A 21,985-nucleotide genomic window follows, 5' to 3' on the forward strand; every position below is an offset into this window, starting at 1 on the left:
GACAGCATTGAGTACGGTACTCATCAAAAAAACAACAGTTGAGGGAACAACCTTGTTGCAATTTTTGTGATAACAGTTTTTGAATGCAAATCTGAATTGGAAGGACATCAGTAAATTCACGCTGGTGGAAAACCATATACTGTAAATGTGATGTTTGTGAAAAGTCATTTTTCCAATATGGTGGTTTGAAGTTTCATAAGCTCTAACAACATACTTGTGATGTTTGTGATAAACCGTTTTCACGCAAAGATAATTTAAATCGGCACAAACTAATTTACACTTTTGACAAACCATACAAATGTGATGTTTGTGAAAAATAGCTTTCTCAATCTTGTAATTTGAAATGTGACAAGCTAACTGTTTTTTTTTTCGCTTTAGTAATTTGCAACGTCACAGACAACTTCGCACTGTTATTAATGATAATAACGGCAAGATTTTAGTTAAATCAGTTGGGTGCAAAATACCTTAGCATCAATAAAAGTCTCTATCATTGGCGATTTTTAGCCAGTTTTTATTTTGTTTTTTGGGGCTGTACTCGGTAAAAGATTGAATTCTTCGCATGAAAGTTTGTGCTGGTTTTCCATAGTAAATGTGAAAATTGGCTTCCTTGACTTCCTGTCTACTTAATCCGAGTATTTCACTTGCTGGGCATTAAGCCTTGATGTAACAAAAATAGAATTAGGAAAGAATGTATTGAGTTGGTGCAGTAGGATGACTTACGTCACAGAGCAGTGTAGCAGTGTCTAAAAAGAATAGTGCAGTTCGCAACGAAAATTTATCAAGAAAATAGAATACGTTTTAAAAAATTTCTTTTTTGGACAAAGATAAAATAGAGAGTATGTAGTTTGCAGCACGTGGTTTTGCGGAAAAATGTATTCCACGTCGAGTTGTTGTTGCGCCAAATTAATCTTGGTCAATAGTCTCACGGAAATTTGGTTTTGTCAAAATGTCTTGTAGGCTTACTCATATTATACTACTTTTTATTATACTTTTTCACATCCCATCCTTTCTGTTGCTATCGAGTTGCATGATCAGTTTGCTAGAAACGTTTAATTATCGTTTTACCTTTCAGCATGAATCAAGATGAAAAGGTTCGAGTGAAGCTTGAAGTTCCTGAATCATGTGAACTTATAAACCAAGATGATTTAAAAACTGCTTCAGCCACCAAGGAATGTCCTCCATATTTGTATCAAGAAGGGTTGTCTTTCATCCAACCTACTGAAAAGGAAACTCTGAATTGCAATGTATGTTATGAACATTTCCAATGCAAATCAGCATTGAATCCTCATCGAAAAATTCACTTCAGTGAGCGTTCTTGTTGCAATTTTTGTGGTAAGATTTTTAAATGGAAATCTGAATTGGAAAGACATCAGCGAATTCACACTGGTGAAAAACGATATAAATGTGATGTTTGTGAAAAGTCTTTTTCGCAATCTGGTAATTTGAAATCTCATAAGCTAACTCATTGTGGTGAAAAACCGTATTTATGTGATGTTTGTGAAGAGTCATTTTCGCATATTGGCACTTTAAAATCTCATAAGCTAACTCATTCTGGTGAATAACAAAAAATGGTGTTTGCAGTTTTTACCAATATTGAATATGAATCCACACGAAAGTGTCCCTGTGAAGCTTGAAGTTTTTGAAGTATGCGAACCTTATGGAATCATTGGCCAAGATCATTTGGAAACTGGTCCAAACACCAAGGTCAAGGAATGTTATCCATGTTTGCATCAGGAAGAATTACCATCTCCAATCCAATCAACTGAAAATGAAGTTCTGAATGACGTTGTGTGGTATGTATGTACCGTATGTTTAAGCATTTTAAACTGAAATCATCGGTGGTCAATCATTAGCTTGTTCATCAGAGGAACCGTTTTACTGTAAGTTTTGCATTATATGTTGCAAATGCATATCTACTGGAACGTGAAAGTCCTCAGTGGGCCCTTTGTTATCAAAAGACAACATGTGATGAATAGAGCTGCCTTTTAGTATGAATCAACATGTAAAGATTCAAATGAAGCTTGAAGTTCCTAAAGTATGCAAATTGTATGAAATTATTGACCAAGATGATTTAAAAACTGCTTCAGACTTCGAGAAATGTCATCCATATTTGTATCAAGAAGAGTTATCTCCCATCCTATCAACTAAGAAAGTAACTCTAAACTGCAGTACATATGTAATAAAGCTTTCCAAACCAAGACAGCATTGAGTACGGTACTCATAAAAAAAACAACAGTTGAGGGAACAACCTTGTTGCAATTTTTGTGATAACAGTTTTTGAATGCAAATCTGCATTGGAAGGACATCAGTAAATTCACGCTGGTGGAAAACCATATAAATGTGATGTTTGTGAAAAGTCATTTTTCCAATATGGTGGTTTGAAGTTTCATAAGCTCTAACAACATACTTGTGATGTTTGTGATAAACCGTTTTCACGCAAAGATAATTTAAATCGGCACAAACTAATTACAGTTTTGACAAACCATACAAATGTGATGTTTGTGAAAAATAGTTTTCTCAATCTTGTAATTTGAAATGTGACAAGCTAACTGTTTTTTTTTTCGTTTCAGTAATTTGCAACGTCACAGACAACTTCGCACTGTTGATAATGATAATACCGTCAAGATTTTAGTTAAACCAGTTGGGTGCAAAATACCTTAGCATCAATAAAAGTCTCTATCATTGGCGATTTTTAGCCAGTTTTTATTTTATTTTTTGGGGCTGTACTCGGTAAAAGATTGAATTCTTCGCATGAAAGTTTGTGCTGGTTTTCCATAGTAAATGTGAAAATTGGCTTCCTTGACTTCCTGTCCACTTAATCCGAGTATTTCACTTGCTGGGCATTAAGCCTTGATGTGACAAAAATAGAATTAGGAAAGAATGTATTGAGTTGGTGCAGTAGGATGACTTACGTCACAGAGCACTGTTAGCAGTGTAGTAGTGTCCAAAAAGAATAGTGCAGTTCGCAACGAAAATTTATCAAGAAAATAGAATACGTTTTAAAAAATTTCTTTTTCGGACAAAGAGAGGACAAAGATAAAATAGAGAGTACGGTGCGTAGTTTGCAGCATGTGGTCTTGCGGTAAAATGTATTCCACGTCGTGTTGTTGTTGCGCTAAATTAACCTTCATCAATAGTCTCACGGAAATTTGGTTTTGTCAAAATGTCTTGTAGGCTTACTCATATTATACTACTTTTTATTATACTTTTTCACATCCCATCTTTTCTGTTACTATCGAGTTGCATGATCAGTTTGCTAGAAACGTTTAATTATCGTTTTACCTTTCAGTATGAATCAAGATGAAAAGGTTCGAGTGAAGCTTGAAGTTCCTGAATCATGTGAAAACACTGGTCAACAGCAAATTTTAATCGAGCTTGTGATTGATTGATTCTAGAAGCATTTTGTGCGCTGATTTCAAAAATGTCTTTATTGTTTTCCTAGCACATCATGTTTTCTAGATATTCCAATTTTAAAATTTTAAAGACATGCCACATTTACAGGCAAGTAAAGCAGTTTTTTTTTCGCAAATTAAGTGTGACGTCATAATAAAACAATGATAAGCCGTACAATTGATGAGCTGGAGCCGTACAATGTTACGGCTTCGTATATGAACATTGCATGAATCGATCAAGTAATAGAAGCTAACGATCGAACGAACGATCGTGAGAGATTGAGACGAAAGACGATCCACAAGTTAGAAAACTTGCGTTTATCATCTACTAGAAACTGAACCCTAGTGTCTTCCAACATTGACACTACGACAACTCACATCAATTTATAAGTTTGAGTTCAATGTAGCCCAGGCTAGCCTACTAAAATAACATTTGTTTGCCACATTTTAGAATACCGTGCACTGTTTTCAAAATAGCTATGTCAAGACGAAAGTGCACAAATCATCCAGATCTTTTTTGCTATATTTGTGGTAGATTTACTAGCAAAATCCAGCAAAGAAATATAACTCAAGATATCAAGAAAATATGCATGGCATATTTTGGCTGTCCACTTGGTGATCTAGACAAGACCTGAGCTCCTCGTAAAATATGCGTTACTTGTGCCCATGGCTTGCATAACTGGTTGAACAAACGATCATTGTCTATGGCATTTGCAGTTCCAATGATTTGGCGAGAACCAAAAGATCACTACCAAGATTGCTATTTTTGCATCACAAAAGTAAAAGGATTTTCTTTCAAGCAAAAGGACAAAATAACTTATCCAAACTTGGAATCTGCTTGCCGGCCGGTTCCTCATGATGAAACCATTTCGCCACCTTTACCTCCACAGGGAGGCCTAGATTCCATTGAAGATGATGGTGATGACGTCGCTTCATTAAGCGAACTCTCATCAACAAGTTCTGAGTATCAAGAAGAAGGCAGGCCACAGTTATTTTCCCAGAAGCACCTCGATGATCTGATTAGAGACCTTGGCCTTTCAAAGTAAAAGTCAGAAATCCTTGCGTCAAGATTAAAAGAGCGAAATCTGGTTGAGGAAGGTGTTGCGGTGAGCCATTACAGAAAACGAAACAAAGACCTTGCTGCTTTGTTTAAAGTTGATGGCCCCCTGTGCTTTTGTCATGATATTGAAGAACTTCTTCACAAATTGGGAGAAGTTCACAATCCTCATGAGTGGTGATTTTTCATCGATTCCTCGAAAAGAAGCCTGAAAGCTGTTCTTTTACATAACGGAAATGAAAAGCCATCCATTCCCATAGCACGCTCGGTGCACCTAAAGGAATCTTATGAAAACATCGAAATTCTTCTCAATGCTATTAATTATAGGGATTATGAGTGGAGTATTTGTGGAGATCAGAAAATGATTGGAATCTTAATGGGGATGCAAGGAGGATTTACAAAGTACTGTTGTTTCTTGTGTCTGTGGGATAGTTGCGCTACTACTGAGCACTACCAGAAAAAGGATTGGCCAACAAGAAGCTCCTACAATCCTGGAAGAGAAAGTGTCCAAAATGTTCCTCTAGTTAATCCTGACAAAATTCTTTTGCCGCCGTTACATATCAAACTCGGCTTGATGAAGAATTTTGTGAAAGCAATGGGCAAATCAAATTCAAACGGTTTTCTGTACCTCTGTAAGAAATTTCCAAAACTAAGTCATGCAAAGCTTAAAGAAGGAATATTTGTTGGTCCACAGATTCGAGAAGTTTTAAAAGATACTGACTTTGAAAAATCACTTACTTCATCAGAATGTCGAGCATGGCAACCCTTTAAATGGTTATGCTCTAACTTTTTGGGAAATTTCAAGGCTGCTTCCTTCAGAAAAGGTGTTGAAAGGTTGCTCTCAACTTACAATGACATGGGCTGCCGCATGTCCCTCAAGATTCATTTTCTTCATTCCCACCTGGACTTTTTTCCTGAGAACTTTGGTGCAGTGAGTGATGAACAAGGTGAAAGGTTTCACCAAGATATCCAAAGCATGGAAGCACGCTATCAAGGGTTCTGGAACGAAAGGATGATGGGTGATTACTGCTGGATGCTGCATCGCGATGATCCAACATGTACACCTAAACGAAAATCATATGCCCAGCGGTTTTAATGCAGCAATGTCTAAGTGTCATTGCAACATTCTAAACACTATCTTTGGTATCATGCTGAGCGTTTTTCTTGTGTTTTTGTTTGTTGGTTATTTGATGTATGCAAGGTTTTGAAGCTGATCTTGTGTAGCTTGTTTGAAGCGCACATTCAGCGTCAACCATGACTGTTTGAAATATAATATAGGGAGCTGAAAAACCTGACACTTCAGTACTGTGCTAGCTCAAGTGTTTAGTACCTCAGACAAGGTTTAAGAGGCATTTTTTGCACTCTAGTGTCTATGCATACATATGCAACTAAATAGTGTTGAATCTGTGAAAGCAACGCACAAATCTGAAACACTCTGCTCTCTGAAGCTAATCTAAATTTGAAAATTGTAGCGACAAAATCGGTATTTGAACGCAATATTGACGTTTCTGGTCAAAAATTTTCAGACCAATATCTTTAAAACCTGATGTGCTAGAGCAAAACTAGCGCCAGATTTGAAATCAGCAGCAAATTGTAGTCTAAGAAAAGTTACTCCCATTCTCGATTAAAAAATTTTTTCGAATTTTGTTAACCTGTGATTATTGACCAAGATGAATTAAAAACTGCTTCAGCCACCAAGAAATGTCCTCCATATTTGTATCAAGAAAGGTGTTCTTTCATCCAACCAACTGAGAAAGAAACTTTAAAGTGCAATATAGCCTATGTTATAAACATTTCTGAAGCAATTCAGCATTGATCAGTCACAAAAGAATTCACTTGAGGGAACGACTTTGTTGCAAATTTTGTGGCAAGAGTTTTAAATGCAAATCTGAAGTGGAAAGACATCAGCGATCTCATGCTGGTAAAAAACCATATCGATGTAATGTTTGTGAAAAATCATTTGCCCGATCTGGTCATTTGAAATCTCATAAGCAAAGTCATTCTGGTGAAAAACCATATAAATGTGATGTTTGTGACAAGTCGTTTTCAGTAATATGTAACTTAAATCGGCACAAACTACTTCACGCTGGTGCAAAACCATATAGCCTAAATGTGATGTTTGTGAAAAGTCATTTACACGATCTGATTGTTTAAAATCTCATAAGCTAACTCATTCTGGAGAAAAATCATATAAATGTGATATTTGCGCAAAGTTGTTTTCGCAAACTCATAGTTTGATATATCACAAGTTAACTCATTCTGGTGAAAAACCACAACAATGTGATATTTGTGACAAGTCGTATTTACATATAGGGTCATTCCATGCCAAATGAGCAAATTTTTTGGAAAAATTACACCACATGTCATAGATTTTATTGAAATTTGGCATACTTGTAGATGTCAAAGAAATATTAAGAATGCAAAAAAAAAATTTGAAAAATTTTATACATTGGTGGAGTTATGGTCGTTAGAAAAATCACCATTTTTGCCTGTTCCGCTTTAGTGATTTTGTCCAATTTCTTGTCATATTTCTAATTTCTTAACCTACAATCATACAATATGGCTGAAAATTGCTAGACAGACATTTTAAGACCCAAGGAATCCAAAAATATAGATTAAAAAGTCGTCAGAGAACTTCTTGATAAGATTATAAAGATTTCAATTTGATACATGCATTTTTCGCAGGCCAAACTTTGGGGGCCTATAAAAAAAATGGGTATAAAAATTAAGAACTGAAATTCACATATTTTATACTTACACAATTACTTTTTCATGTCAAATAAAAAATATGAATTAATTTTGATAACTACTATGATAAAAGCTAAATTTTCTGACTAGCAAATTTTATACCTTTTTACACTCATTGTACAAGATTTTTGTCTATGACATCACAATTTCCATTATTGCTTGTTGATGACATCACAATTTATATACATATTGTTTGTCATGACAATTGTTAAAACAATGAAAACTATCAATACTACAAAAAAGTGCTCAATGCTAAGCAAAAAAGCAAAGCAGAGCAAATTAAATCAAATATAGTTATTACTATCTGAAGCCTTTACAAATTGTTTCACCTAACGGATCATCAGAAGGTCTTATTCAAATAGAATTATTTATTGTTTGTCATGACAATTGTTATGTAGATCATCAATGAATTGAATACTGGTATATAATGCACTTAGGTTTAGTGTTGTAGGCCATGCACCATAGTAATATTAGTGGTAACTTGTAGAGTTAATTACCGTACTCTTTTAATTGGGATTTCAATGTTAGGTTGTCCTATTAGTAATGTATTATTCCTAACATACTCGACAGATCTTGCAACCAGGAAATATACTTTTCCCACTGTTCAAGTGTTCAAAACCCATTTATCTGCTTAAGCAGAGAAATGTCAATGTTCATAATAAACATGTTCATCTGTTTTTGCAAGTCCACCAATGTCCACAAACCCAATGCTTCTAGCAAAGTGAATTTTATGGCATAATTTCTCCATTTTTTTGCAATGTCGCATTGCTGTGATGAATAATTGTGTTATTGTAGAAGTAAAACTAATGTAGTACTAATAGGACAACCTAAAATTGAACACTAAACCTAAATGCATTACCAGCATTCAATTCATTCATGAGCTACATAACAATTGTCATGACAAACAATATGTAAATTGTGATGTCATCAACAAGCAATAATGTAAATTGTGATGTCATAAACAAAAATCTTGAACAACAAGTGTAAAAAGGTACAAAATTTGCAAGTCAGAAAATTTAGCTTTTATCATAGTAGTTATCAAAATTAATTCATACTTTTTATTTGACATGAAAGAGTATTGATATAAGTATAAAACATGTGAATTTCAGTTCTTAATTTTTATACCCATTTTTTTTATAGGCCCCCAAAGTTTGGCCTCCAAAAAATGCATGTAGCAAATTGAAACCTTTATAGTCATATCAAGAAGTTCTCTGTCAACGTTTTAATTTACATTTTTGGATTCCTTGGGTCTTAAAATGTCTGTCTAGCAATTTTCAGCCATTTTGTTTCATCACAGGTTAAGAAATTAGACAGATAATAAGAAATTGGACAAAATCACTGAAGCGGAACAGGCAAAAATGGTGATTTTTCTAATGACCATAACTCTACTAATATTTAAAATTTTCCAAAAATATTTTTGCATTCTTAATATTTCTTTGACATCTACAAGTATGCCAAATTTCGATAAAATCTATGGCATGTGGTGTAACCCATTTGCTCATTTGGCATGGAATGACCCTATAGCCAATTTAAATCGGCACAAACGTCTTCACACTAGTGAAAAACCGTATAAATGTGATGTTTGTAACGAATTATTTTCATACATATGCATCTTTTGAATCGCCACAAACTACTTCACACTGGTGACAAACCATATAAATGTGATGTCTGTAAAAAGTCATTTGCACGATCTCGTGATTTGAAATGTCATAAGCTCACTCATTCTGGTGAAAAACCATATAAATGTGATGTTTGTGGAAACTCTTTTTCGCAATCTGGTAATTTGAAATGTCATAATCTCACTCATTCTGGTGAAAAACCGTATAAATGTGATGTTTGTGAAAAGTCATTTTTGCAAATTGGTATTTTAAAATATCATAAGCTCATTCATTCTGGTGAAAAACCATATGAATGTGATATTTGTCAAAAGTCATTTGTACGATCTGGTATTTTGAAATGTCATATGCTCACTCATTCTGGTGAAAAAGCCATATAAATGTGGTTTTGGTGAATAGTCATTTGCGCGATCTGGTCATCTGAAATCTCATACCATACTCAAGCTATAACTCATACCAGTGAAAAACCATATAAATGTGATATTTGTGAAAAGTCATTTTCACAATCTAGCAAGTTCATTCTGGTGAAATGCCATATAAATGAAAGGTTTGTGAAAAGTCGTTTTTGCAATCTAGTAATTTGAAATCTCATATGGTAACTCATTGTTATGATAAACTACACAAATGCGATGTTTGTAACAAATCATTTTCACGCATGAATAATTTAAATCGGCACAAACAAATCACACACCTCATATGAGAATAATGAGATTCACTTATCAATTTCAGCAATTCAGTTTTTCTGCAAGAAAATTTAGTTTTTCAACGAGAAAAAGAATACGTTTAGCTTATCTTTTGATATCTAAATTACATCGGTTTCCAGTTACGACTAGACTATAAGTTCGCACGTGGTCAAGGCCTGTGTATATTAGGGTGATAACATTTTTACAACCTCATATTCTTGGGTGTTATTAATTGTGAATGTTTTGTATTTACATGTTTGTCATATGATCGACTTTTGTTATTTACGTGAGTAAACTCTTGTTACTAATGTTATGTTTATAACAATGAATATGATGCTTTTGACAAAGTTGATTTTACGTACTCGTAGTTTAGACTGTTTATCTTTACTTTTTACATGTTGATTCTGTTTGATTTTCAGGAAAATATTACTTAATTCAGTTGCTTTAATTAAGATAAGTATTATCAAAATAAGTTTGTAGTTCCCTTCACGTTTCAATATGAATCCACACGAATGAAATCATTGACCAAGATCATTTGGAGATTGTTTCTGCCACCAATCAATGTTATCTATATTTGCCTCGAGAAGATTTATTTCCCATGCAAACAACTGAGAATGAAACTCTGAATGACAATATGCGGTTGTTACAAACCTTATAATTGTATTCATTGTTGGTCAATGCTTAACCCATTGCAGACCATTAATTATCCTAAAAAAAAATTTAAGTAGAATTTGTTTGTTTACACTTCATTTGTCATATAAAAAACATCTATGATCCAAAAAAATGTATATATAGGGAGATATCGCATGGGACATATAATAATGTCCCATTGGTCCTCAGTGATACTTTTTTACAGGGTTGAGAGAAACCCGGGTTTTTTTGGGTTTTATTGGGTTTTTTAAAAAAGATGCAAAAAATGGTAGATTCATGCTTATTTCACCTCAAAACTACTTTTTACGAATGAAGTGCCTTTCACTCACAGTACATGCTTGCATAACTCAATAAAATAATGCACTAGGGCTGTTGTTGCTTGAATGTTGCATCATCCATTAATTTCAAGATCAAGTTGGATGTTGCATCATCCACTGATTTCTATACCAAGTTGATGCTACCGTGGTAGAAATCACATTATTGCATCATTTGCTTTCGATTTGAAGGCAAGGAGCATTTATGCCATCATGTTTAAATATTTTTTATCATTTATATATATCATATATAGTGATGGATGAGCAATTGAGCGATTGCATGGCCAATGGCCATTTAGGCAAATGCTCTGAAACAGCCATGCGTTAGAATCCAGAATCTGTAATTGGTAAATAGCCTCCTAAATTGCATTTCACATCGTATATGCAGACTACAGTAGAGTAGTACTTTCACCAGTTTAACTCTAAGGCCTTCTTGCATAAATGGGTTTTAGTGTAGTATACACCAAGTGGCATTACTTGATTTTTAGTGTACAATATCCACTGCGTTTTCAGTTTATTCTTGAAAATTTACTCAGGGATTCATACTATAGGGATTGCCAACTCGGTTGAATATCCGACAACCGGAGTGTAAAAGTGTTGCCAGATAGTTTTTATATTTGTAGAAAAAATATTATTTTGTCATTTTTAAAGTAGTAGTTGCCCAAAACTTGCCCGTAAATAAATATTTTAAAACTAATCTAAATCAATTTTATTGTTCACTTATCAAACTATCATATTTTTGGCAAATTTACCCTCTCTTGTACATAAAACATATTAAGCCTACTTGAAAAATAATTACCGGCTTCAACACTTAAAACATGAAGCTCTTTATTCCTAAGGTGTATTTTAATTTTCTCAATTTTTTTTGTTCTTAACTGGTTTCTAATAATTTTTTTTACACCTGCAAGTTTTATTTAAGTTTGGTACATAAATTTAGAACATTCTTATTGCAAAGTTACACAACTACAAACTACTTTAACTCAATCTTGTGCAACTTTAAACTTCAGGTTAGTTTTAAACGGACAAGCTTTGGGCGACCACTACTCTTTAAAAATGCCAAAATAATATTTGTTCTAAAAATAAAAAAAACATCTGGCAACACTTTTACACTCCGATTGTCGGATTCAATGTTCAAGTTTCAAGTTCAATGACAGTTTATCAGTGTTTTTCTACGTTTAATTTAAGTGACGTCGAAAGTGTTGAAGTTGAATTGTTAACTTGTTAGGTAACTCATTCTGATGAAAAAGCATTGGCTTGCTCATTTAAATGTATTTAAAACTCATGCAATAAACTCATTTTGGTAAAGAACTGTATCAATGTTGCATGGATTCTTGTCACATGTTGGCATGGAAATCGAAACAAACGTATTCACACTCTAATAACATTTTTCAGTTCTTGCTTAATTTCAAGTATATATATATCAGTATAGAGTAGACGTTGCTGTCGAATAGCTAACACATAAGGGAACTCGTTCTGGTGAGACATCATATGCATCTAATGTATACTACAAAGCGCTTTCATGTTTTTAATAACTTGAAACCTCATAAGGTCAATTATTCTATGCCTAATATAATAAGGTCATTCTATCATACCAATGTGTTGTAAGTGGGACAACACATTTTTTCTCAATTTCTTTGAAAAGCATAAAAAAGTTACACTTTGTTACAATGAAGCATCTGAATATGATGATTTTGACCAATGTGTTTTGTTTGACCAATCGTTTTTGCATCGGCTTAGAAGTGTTTACTCTGGTGAATAACCCATAATAAATGTTATGTTTTCGACAAAGTTGATTCTACGTACTCGTAATTTGAAAGTTTATCTTTAACTTTTCCATGTTTTTTTTGTGATTTCCAGAAAATATTTGCTTCATTCAACTACTTCGTTTTAAATAAATCCTCTTAAAATAACATTGTTGTTCCCTTACTTTTGAATATGAATCCACACGAAAGTATTCCTGTGAAGCTTGAAGTTTCTGAAGTATGCACACCTTACGGAATTATTGATCAACATCATTTGGAAACTGTTGTAGACACCAAGGAAGATCATCCATGTTTGTATGAAGACGAATTATCTTCTATCCAATCAACTGAGAATGAAACTCTTTATGGCAATATACGGTATGCTGTAAACATTTTAAACGTTCATCATTGTTGGTCAATTATTATTAGATAGCACTGGGGAACAATTTTGAAATATTTTTTCGTTGACTTTGATTTTGCACTTGATTTAGGCTAATTCCGGCGTGCTGATTTCAAAAATGCCACCAGTTTTTTTCTATCACGTCAAGTTTTTGCTCTACAGCATACATCCAAAATATGCAACTTTTCACGAGTTTAGCCGTGTTGCTTTTCCATACGTAAAAGGAATGCACAAGCTAATCATATAGTAAGTTATATACAAGGAGGTTCAACTGAATTATTAAGTAAAAAAGGCACATGCATCGATTTCGGTGGATGCTAGGCTATTTCCCCATTTTTGGTAGGAGGATGCAATCATCCAACGAAACTAGATTACCGTGGTAAAATTGAAGTTAGTTGCTTTCCACTTTCAACCATGTATGTACTACATGTTTGTTTGTTAGAATACTATCTTGTCTGCGTCTGCTGTTTCTCGTCGTCAGTGTCTAAATAATCCGGATTCCTTTGCTATATTTGCAGCAGTTTTACTATTTTTAGCCAAAGAAAAGACGTCATTTGTCAAACAAGCCTACTTCACATATTTTAAAAATAAAACTTGGTGATCAAAATAAGTCTTGGGCACCCCACAAGGTATGCAAGCAGTGTATCGAGAGTTTGCGGATGTAGACCAAGGGAACACGTGACAAATTGGCATTCGGTAGACCCATGGTTTGTGGCGAGAGCCCAAAGATCATTAGTCTACACAGTTACTTTTGCTTGGTGCAAACTTCAGGGTATAAAAAGAAAAACAAACGTAAACTTGAGTATTCAAGTCTTCCATCAGCTATATGTCCAGTGCCTCATTCAGTTGAAATCCTAGTTCCAGTTTTCGTTCAAACACCTACGCTTGAAGATTTGGATCATGATGAATGTTTTACTGATGAATCAATCATTCTTTATTACAAAAATACATGGAAAATCAGCAAAGCCCAATTGGCATATGCATTTCGCTCTAACTGTAGAGCATCCTTACTCATTAGTGCCTTATTCAAATAGAAACTAAACTGTAACTGTAACTAATACAATAACAACAATAAATAATATAATAATAATAATATGTAATAGAAACTAAACTAAACTCTAACTGTAGAGCATTATTAGTGCCTTATTCAAATAAAATCTATTTGACTAAGGCACTAATGATGCTCTACAGTTAGAGCGAAATGCATATGCCAATAGGGCTCTGCTGATTTTCCATGTATTTTTGTAATAAAGAATGATTAATTGATACTTGATGGAGAATCGCTGGCCTGCTGCTTCTTAGTCAGGAGATCCCCTAGCCTATCCTAAATTGAAATCAATATATGTATTGTTTTAGTGATGGCAGGCCTAATGATGAAGATTTTGAAATTGAAGACGATTCAGAACGTGGTGTATTCCATCAACATGAGTTGAATGATTTGGCACGAGATTTGGAACTAGGAAAAAATCTTTGAAACTCTTAGCATCCAGATTAAGTTAAATGAGAAAAATTTAATTTGAAAAAGAGCGAAGGTATCATACTTTCGATCGATAGAAAGTGCGTTATTACCGTACTTTCAAAGTGACAGCAGCTTTGTTACCGAGATCTGACCTTAAACCTGGTGATCTCAATATTCTACATGAGCCACTTGTTGACAGAGAGAAAATTATTTTCCCACCTCTCCATGTAAAGCTCGGCCTAATGAAGCGATTCGTTAAAGCATTGCCAACTGAAAGTGAAAGCAACTGTTTCAATTACCTCGTTTTGGCTTTTCCTGGCCGGTCAACACAAAAAAGTAAGACTGGTGTATTTGATGGTCCACGAATTCGGCAACTGATCAAAGATGAACGTTTCAGTGGTTCAATGTCAGAATTGGAAGAAAATGCGTGGTTATCATTTAAAACTTTGCCAAGGGGTTTCTTGGGAATACACGGGCAGAGAATTATATCGAAATTATTCAGAAGCTATTGGAAAGCTACAAAGAACTCGGCTGCAACATGAACATCAAGATGCATTTTTTGCATAGCCATCTTGATAATTTCCCGGAAAACCTAGGTGCGGTCAGCGATGGGCAAGGAGAAAGATTCCACCAAGATCTGAAGGTGATGGAGGAAAGATATCAGGGAAGATGAAACTTGCATATGCTGGCTGACTATTGCTGGAGTATTAAGCGAGACTGCCCATAGCTTGAACATGCCAGGAAAAGCTACAAGCGTAAATTTTGCCCTAAAAGTCGCTCTTTATTTGTCCTGCAGAAGCAATATCCGTTTTAAGAAATAGAATATAGCTGTACAAATGTTTATTTGAAAACCATGGAGTTACTTTCGGTTGCTTGTAGTTCTTAAAACGTTTTATACAATAAACGCAGATGTCTTAAATGTTGTACTTTTTGTGGGTTATGAGACAAAGTGGTGGGTGCCTAGCTCAAAAACGTGACGTGATAGAAAAAAACTGATGTCATTTTTGGATTCAGCGCCCAAAAGTTAGTCAAAAACAATTGTTAGATCGAAGTCAACAAAAATTGTGTTCCCTTGTGTAGTTCATCAGATGAACCATTTTGTAGCGATTCTTTGATTATGAGTTGCAAAGTTGCAAACTAGAAAGTCATCTGTGAACAGTGAACACTCTCTAGTGTAAAAACATATGTAGGTCGTAGGATGTAGAAAAATTTTTTGTTACAACTGTTTTTTTGTTTGTTTTAGTAATTTGCAACGTCACAAACAGGGATGCCCAAAGTAGAAGAATTGCCTATTCTAGAATTTATTTTCAGATCTAGAATTTCGAATCCTATTCTAGAATCTTTGGCGTGAATTTTTAACCTTTTCTTTTTATTGAGAAAATACACATAACGCCATGAAAAAGAAGCTTTACAAAGCCATCATTTTAACAAGTTCTCAATCGTTCACAACAGTGATGAATTGCAATGTAGAACGTTTATTTCCTCTGCGCGCACACACACGTAACCTCGTAACCACACGGGACCTCTGTTAATCACATGCAGAAACGGATTGGCATGCACAACGCACGTGACTTGCAGGCGTTTTGCGGATCGGCGGAGCATTTAAAAAACAAAAATATAATTCTTTTCCTTTCTCCGAATTACTTCCGAATCCAATTACCCGATAAAAAAGCAGTTTTTAGATTCGATTCTGGATGGATTCGAATCTTTAGGATTCGAAATTCTACTTTGGACATCCCTAGACTCACAAACAACTTCACACTGTTGATAATACTAAAACCGGCAAGTTATTTTAGTTACACTAGTTGGGTGCAAAATACTTTAGCATTATTAAAAAGTCTCCATCATGGAGATTTTTAGCCAATCTTTATTATTCTTCTGGACTGTACACTGTAAGAGCTTAAATTCTTCGAATAAAAATTTTTGCTGGTTTTCCATAGTGAACGTGAAAATTGGCTTCCTTGACCTCCAGTCCACTTAATCCAAGTATTTAACTTGCTAGGCATGAAACTTTGATGTGACAAAAATAGAGTTAGGCAACAATGTATTGAATTGGTGCAGTAGGATGAGTTACGTCACAGAGGACTGTGGTAGTGTCCTAAGAGAATCTATAGTGCAGTTCACAACGAAAATTTATCAAGAAAATAGAATACGTTTCAACACTTTTTTTTTTCGAACAAAGACAGGACAAAGATAAAATAGAGAGTATGTAGTTTGCAGCACGTGGTCTTGCGATAAAATGTATTCCACGTCGAGTTGTTGTTGCGCCAAATTAACCATGGTCCATAGTCTCACGGCAATTTGGTTTTGTCAAAATGTCTTGAAGGCCTACTCAATACTGATATTATACTACTTTTATTTAAACTTTATCACTGCATATTATTTCTGTTGCCTTCCACATGCATGATCAGTTTGCTTTACCTTTTAGTATGAATCAAAATGAAAAGGTTCCAGTGAAGCCTGAAGTTCCTGAATCATGTGAAATTATTAACAAAGATGATTTAAAAACTGCTTCAGCCACCAAGGAATGTCCTCCATATTTGTATCAAATGTTTTCTTTCATCCAACCAACTGAGAAAGAAACTTTAAAGTGCAATATATGTTATAAATATTTCCAAAGCAAGTCAGCATTGAACAGTCACAAAAAAAATCATTTGAGGGAACAACTTTGTTGCAAATTTTGTGACAAGAGTTTTAAATGCAAATCTGAATTGGAAAAACATCAGCGATTTCACGCTGGTGGAAAACCATATCGATGTAGTGTTTGTGAAAAATCATTTGCCCAATCTGGTCATTTGAAATCTCATAAGCTAACTCATTTTGGTGAAAAATCATATAAATGTGATGTTTGTAAAAAGTCATTTTTGCGATTTGGTGATTTGAAATCTCATAAGCTAACTAATTCCGGTGAAAAGCCATATAAGTGTAATGTTTGTGAAAAGTCATTTTCACAAATAGGTACTTTAAAATCTCATAAGCTAATTCATACCGGTGAAAAACCATATAAATGTGATGTTTGTAAAAAGTCATTTGTACAATCTTGTAGTTTGAAACGTCATAAGCTAACTCATTCTGGTGAAAGACCACATAAATGTGATATTTGTGACAAGTCGTTTTCAGTGACATGTAACTTAAATCGGCACAAACTACTTCACGCTTGTGAAAAACCATATAAATGTGATGATTGTGAAAAGTCATTTTCGCAATCTGGTAATTTGAAATCTCATAAGCTAACTCATTCTGGTGAAAAGCCATATAAGTGTGATGTTTGTAAAAAGTTATTTTCACAAATTGCTACTTTAAAATCTCATCAGCTAATTCATACCGGTGAAAAACCATATAAATGTGATGTTTGTAAAAAGTCATTTGTACAATCTGGTAGTTTGAAACGTCATAAGCTAACTCATTCTGGTGAAAGACCACATAAATGTGATATTTGTGACAAGTCGTTTTCAGTGATATGTAACTTAAATCGGCACAAACTACTTCACGCTTGTGAAAAACCATATAAATGTGATGTTTGTAAAAAGTCATTTGTACAATCTGGTAGTTTGAAACGTCATAAGCTAACTCATTCTAGTGAAAAATCATATATATAAATGTGATGTTTGTAAAAAGTCATTTGCACTATCTGGTGGTTTGAAACGTCATAAGCTCACTCATTCTGGTGAAAAACCATATAAATGTGATGTTTATAAAAAGTCATTTGCGCGATCTGCTGATATGAAATCTCATAAGCAAACTCATTCTGGTGAAAAACCATATAAATGTGATGTTTGTGACAAATCATTTTCACGCATGCGTAATTTAAATCGGCACCAACGAATCACACACCTTATATGAGATTCACTTATCAATTTCAACAATTTAGTTTTTCTTGTAGAAAATTTAGTTTTTCATCTAGAAAAAGAATACGTTTAGCAAAAATTGTGAGTGTTTAGTTTTTACATGTTTGTTACATGATCGACTTTGGTTGTTTACGTGAGTGTACTCTTCTTACGAATGTGATATTTTTAACAATGAATATGATGTTTTTGTCAAAGTTGATTCTATGTACTTGCAATTTAGACTGTTTAGCTTTACTTTTTACATGATTGTTCTGTTTGATTTTCAGGAACATATTACTTCATTCAGTTGCTTCATTATAAAATAAGTGTTTTTAAGTCAGTTTGCAGTTTCCTTCAATTTTGAATATGAATCCACACAAAAGTGTCACTGTGAAGCTTGAAGTTTCTGAAGTATGCGAACCTTATGGAATCATTTGCCAAGATCATTTGGAAATTGGTCCAGACACCAAGGAATGTTTTCCATGTTTGCATCAGGAAGAGTTATCATCGCCAATCCAATCAACTAAGAATGAAGTTCTGAATGACATTGTGTGGTATGTACCGTATGTTATAATCATTTTAAACTGAAATCATCGTTGGTCAATCATTAGATTGTTCATCAGAGGAACCATTTTACTGTAAGTTTTGCATCCGTATTTATCCGTGTATAAGTCACATCCGTGTATGTCGCACCCCAAAATTTGGCTCAAATACTGGTACAAATTTTTTTTTAGCAAATTTTATTGAAAAACAACAATCAAAATTTTAAAAGCCTTCAAACTCGTTTTCATCTTCACTGATGCCAAAAAAAAACATGCATGCTGTGCAGTGAGAATGTTAATGCGATGCTCGCAATCCGCGCACGCAAAATACAAACGCTTAATATCAGCGCTAATGCGCGATCTGTAGCATTCGTTTGTCAGTAGTTCAGAACCTTGTGTATAAGTCGCACTCTCGTGCATAAGTCGCACCCCAACCTATTTAGGCAAAATTTGGTGCGAAATTTTGCGACTTATCCACGGATAAATACGGTAAATGTTGCAAATGCATATCTACTGGAACATGAAAGTCATCAGTGGGCCCTTTGTTATCAAAAGACAACATGTGATGAATAGAGCTGCCTTTTAGTATGAATCAACATGTAAAGATTCAAATGAAACTTGAAGTTCCTAAAGTATGCAAATCGTATGAAATTATTGACCAAGTTGATTTAAAAACTGCTTCAGACTTCAAGAAATGTCATCCATATTTGTATCAAGAAGAGTTATCTCCCATCCTATCAACTAAGAAGGTAACTCCAAACTGCAGTATATGTAATAAAGATTTCCAAAACAAGACAGCATTGAGTACGGTACTCATCAAAAAAACAACAGTTGAGGGAACGACCTTGTTGCAATTTTTGTGATAACAGTTTTTGAATACAAATCTGCATTGGAAGGACATCAGTAAATTCACGCTGGTGGAAAACCATATAAATGTGATGTTTGTGAAAAGTCATTTTTCCAATATGGTAGTTTGAAATTTCATAAGCTCTAACAACATATATAGTTGTGATCTTTGTGATAAACCATTTTCACGCATAGATAATTTAAATCGGCACAAATTAATTTACACTGTTGACAAACCATATAAATGTGATGTTTGTGAAAAATAGTTTTCTCAATCTTGTAATTTGAAATGTGACAAGCTAACTGTTTTTTGTTTTTTTCGATTTAGTAATTTGAAACGTTACAAACAACTTCACATTGTTGATAATGATAATACCGTCAAGATTTTAGTTAAACCAGTTGGGTGCAAAATACTTTAGCATCAATAAAGAGTCTCCATCATTGGCGATTTTTAGCCAGTTTTTATTTTATTTTTTGGGGCAGTACTAAAAGATTGAATTCTTCGCATGAAAGTTTGTGCTGTTTTTTTATAGTAAACGTGAAGATTGGCTTCCTTGACTTCCTGTCCACTTAATCCAAGTATTTCACTTGCTGGGCATTAAGCCTTGCTGTAACAAAAATAGAATTAAGAAACAATGTATTGAGTTGGTGCAGTAGGATGACTTACGTCACAGAGCAGTGTAGTAGTATCCTAAAAGAATAGTGCGTTTCGCAACGAAAATTTATTTTAAAACATTTCTTTTTTGGACAAAGAGAGGACAAAGATAAAATAGAGAGTATGTAGTTTGCAGCACGTAGTCTTGCAGTAAAATTATTTCACGTTGAGTTGCTGTTGCGCCAAATTAACATTGGTCAATAGTCTCACGGAAATTTGGTTTTGTCAAAATATCTTTTTTTCAGACTTTTTTATGTGGGTCAGAAGTTTCAAACCCCCATATTGTACTACTTTTTATTATACTTTTTCACATCCCATCCTTTCTTTTGCTATCGAGTTGCATGATCAGTTTGCTAGAAACGTTTAATTATTGTTTCACCTTTCAGTATGAATCAAGATGAAAAGGTTCCAGTGAAGCTTGAAGTTCCTGAATCATGTGAAATTATTAACGAAGGTGATTTAAAAACTGCTTCAGCCACCAAGGAATGTCCTCCATATTTGTATCATGAAAGGTTATCTTTCATCCAACCAACTGAGAAAGAAACTTCAAAGTGCAATATATGTTATAAACATTTCCGAAGCAAGTCAGCATTGAACAGTCAAAAAAAAAAATCATTTGAGGGAACAACTTTGTTGCAAATTTTGTGACAAGAGTTTTAAATGCAAATCTGAATTGGAAAGACATCAGCGATTTCACGCTGGTGGAAAACCATATCGATGCAATGTTTGTAAAAAGGTATTTTCGCAATCTCGTCATTTGAAATCTCATATGATAACTCATTCTGGTGAAAGACCACATAAATGTAATATTTGTGAAAAGTCATTTGCACGATCTCGTGGTTTGAAATGTCATAAGCTAACTCATTCTGGTGAAAAACCATATAAATGTAATGTTTGTGAAAAGTCATTTGCACGATCTCGTTGTTTGAAATGTCATAAGCTAACTCATTCTGGTGAAAAACCATATAAATGTGATGCTTGTGAAAAGTCATTTTCGCAATCTGGTCATTTGAAATCTCATAAGCTAACTCATTCTGGTGAAAAGCCATATAAATGTGATGTTTGTGAAAAGTCATTTTCGCAAATTAGTACTTTAAAATCTCATGAGCTAATTCATACTGGTGAAAAACCATATAAATGTGATGTTTGTAAAAAATCATTTGCACTATCTGGTTATTTGAAACGTCATAAGCTCATTCATTCTGGTGAAAAACCATATAAGTGTGATGTTTGTGAAAAGTCATTTTCGCAATCTGGTAATTTAAAATCTCATCAGCTAACTCATTCTGGTGAAAAGCCCTATAAATGTGATGTTTGTGAAAAGTCATTTTCGCAATCTGGTAATTTAAAAGCTCATAAGCTAATTCATACTGGTGAAAGACCATATAAATGTGATGTTTGTAAAAAGTCATTTGCGCGATCTGGTGATTTGAAATTTCATATAAAGCTAATTCATACTGGTGAAAAACCATATAAATGTGATGTTTGTGAAAAGTCATTTTCGCAATCTGGTAATTTGAAATCTCATAAGCTAACTCATTGTGGTGAAAAACCGTATTTATGTGATGTTTGTGAAAAGTCATTTTCGCAATCTGGTAATTTGAAATCTCATCAGCTCATTCATTCTGGCAAAAAAAAACATACGAATGTAATGTTTGTAAAAAGTTAGTTTTACGTAAAATTAACTGGAGTCTGCATAAACGACTTCACACCTGTTAAAAAACATGTCAATGTGATGTTTAGTTCAAATCATAAAACTACTTTAAATCGTCACCATGACTTCACCCTCGTCACCATGATGTAAAACAAGAATTGTGATTAAAAACTACATAGATGCAATGTTTGTGACAAATCATTTTCACGCATGCGTAATTTAAATCGGTACAAACGAATCACACACCTTATATGAGATTCACTTATCAATTTCAGCAATTTAGTTTTTCTACTAGAAAATTTAGTTTTTCATCTAGAAAAAGAATACGTTTTGCAAAAAGTGTGAGTGTTTAGTGTTTACATGTTTGTTACATGATCGACTTTGGTTATTTACGTGAGT

The 21,985-nt window shown here is 34.0% G+C and overlaps 1 protein-coding gene across 3 annotated transcripts; it reads left to right on the top strand.

Annotated features, from left to right (window-relative positions):
- Positions 1–9,205: 9,205 nt before the first annotated feature.
- On the top strand, positions 9,206–20,642 carry LOC145781823 (uncharacterized). Of its 3 annotated transcripts, XR_014290786.1 has the most exons (4): positions 9,206–12,581; positions 16,491–18,443; positions 19,116–19,180; positions 20,319–20,642. XR_014290786.1 is itself a non-coding variant. In XM_082593503.1 (2 exons), the coding sequence occupies exons 1-2, from the start codon at positions 18,256–18,258 to the stop codon at positions 20,578–20,580; spliced, it is 450 nt and encodes a 149-aa protein (XP_082449629.1). In that variant the 5' UTR covers positions 17,657–18,255; the 3' UTR covers positions 20,581–20,642. The 3 variants fall into 3 exon arrangements, 1 of the variants encoding a protein (XP_082449629.1); XR_014290787.1 differs by lacking the exon at positions 19,116–19,180; XM_082593503.1 differs by lacking the exons at positions 9,206–12,581; positions 19,116–19,180 and having other exon boundaries at positions 17,657–18,443.
- Positions 20,643–21,985: the final 1,343 nt, after the last annotated feature.

This window comes from Aplidium turbinatum, chromosome 13 (genome assembly GCF_918807975.1).
Source record: "Aplidium turbinatum chromosome 13, kaAplTurb1.1, whole genome shotgun sequence".
Classification (NCBI taxonomy): domain Eukaryota; kingdom Metazoa; phylum Chordata; class Ascidiacea; order Aplousobranchia; family Polyclinidae; genus Aplidium; species Aplidium turbinatum.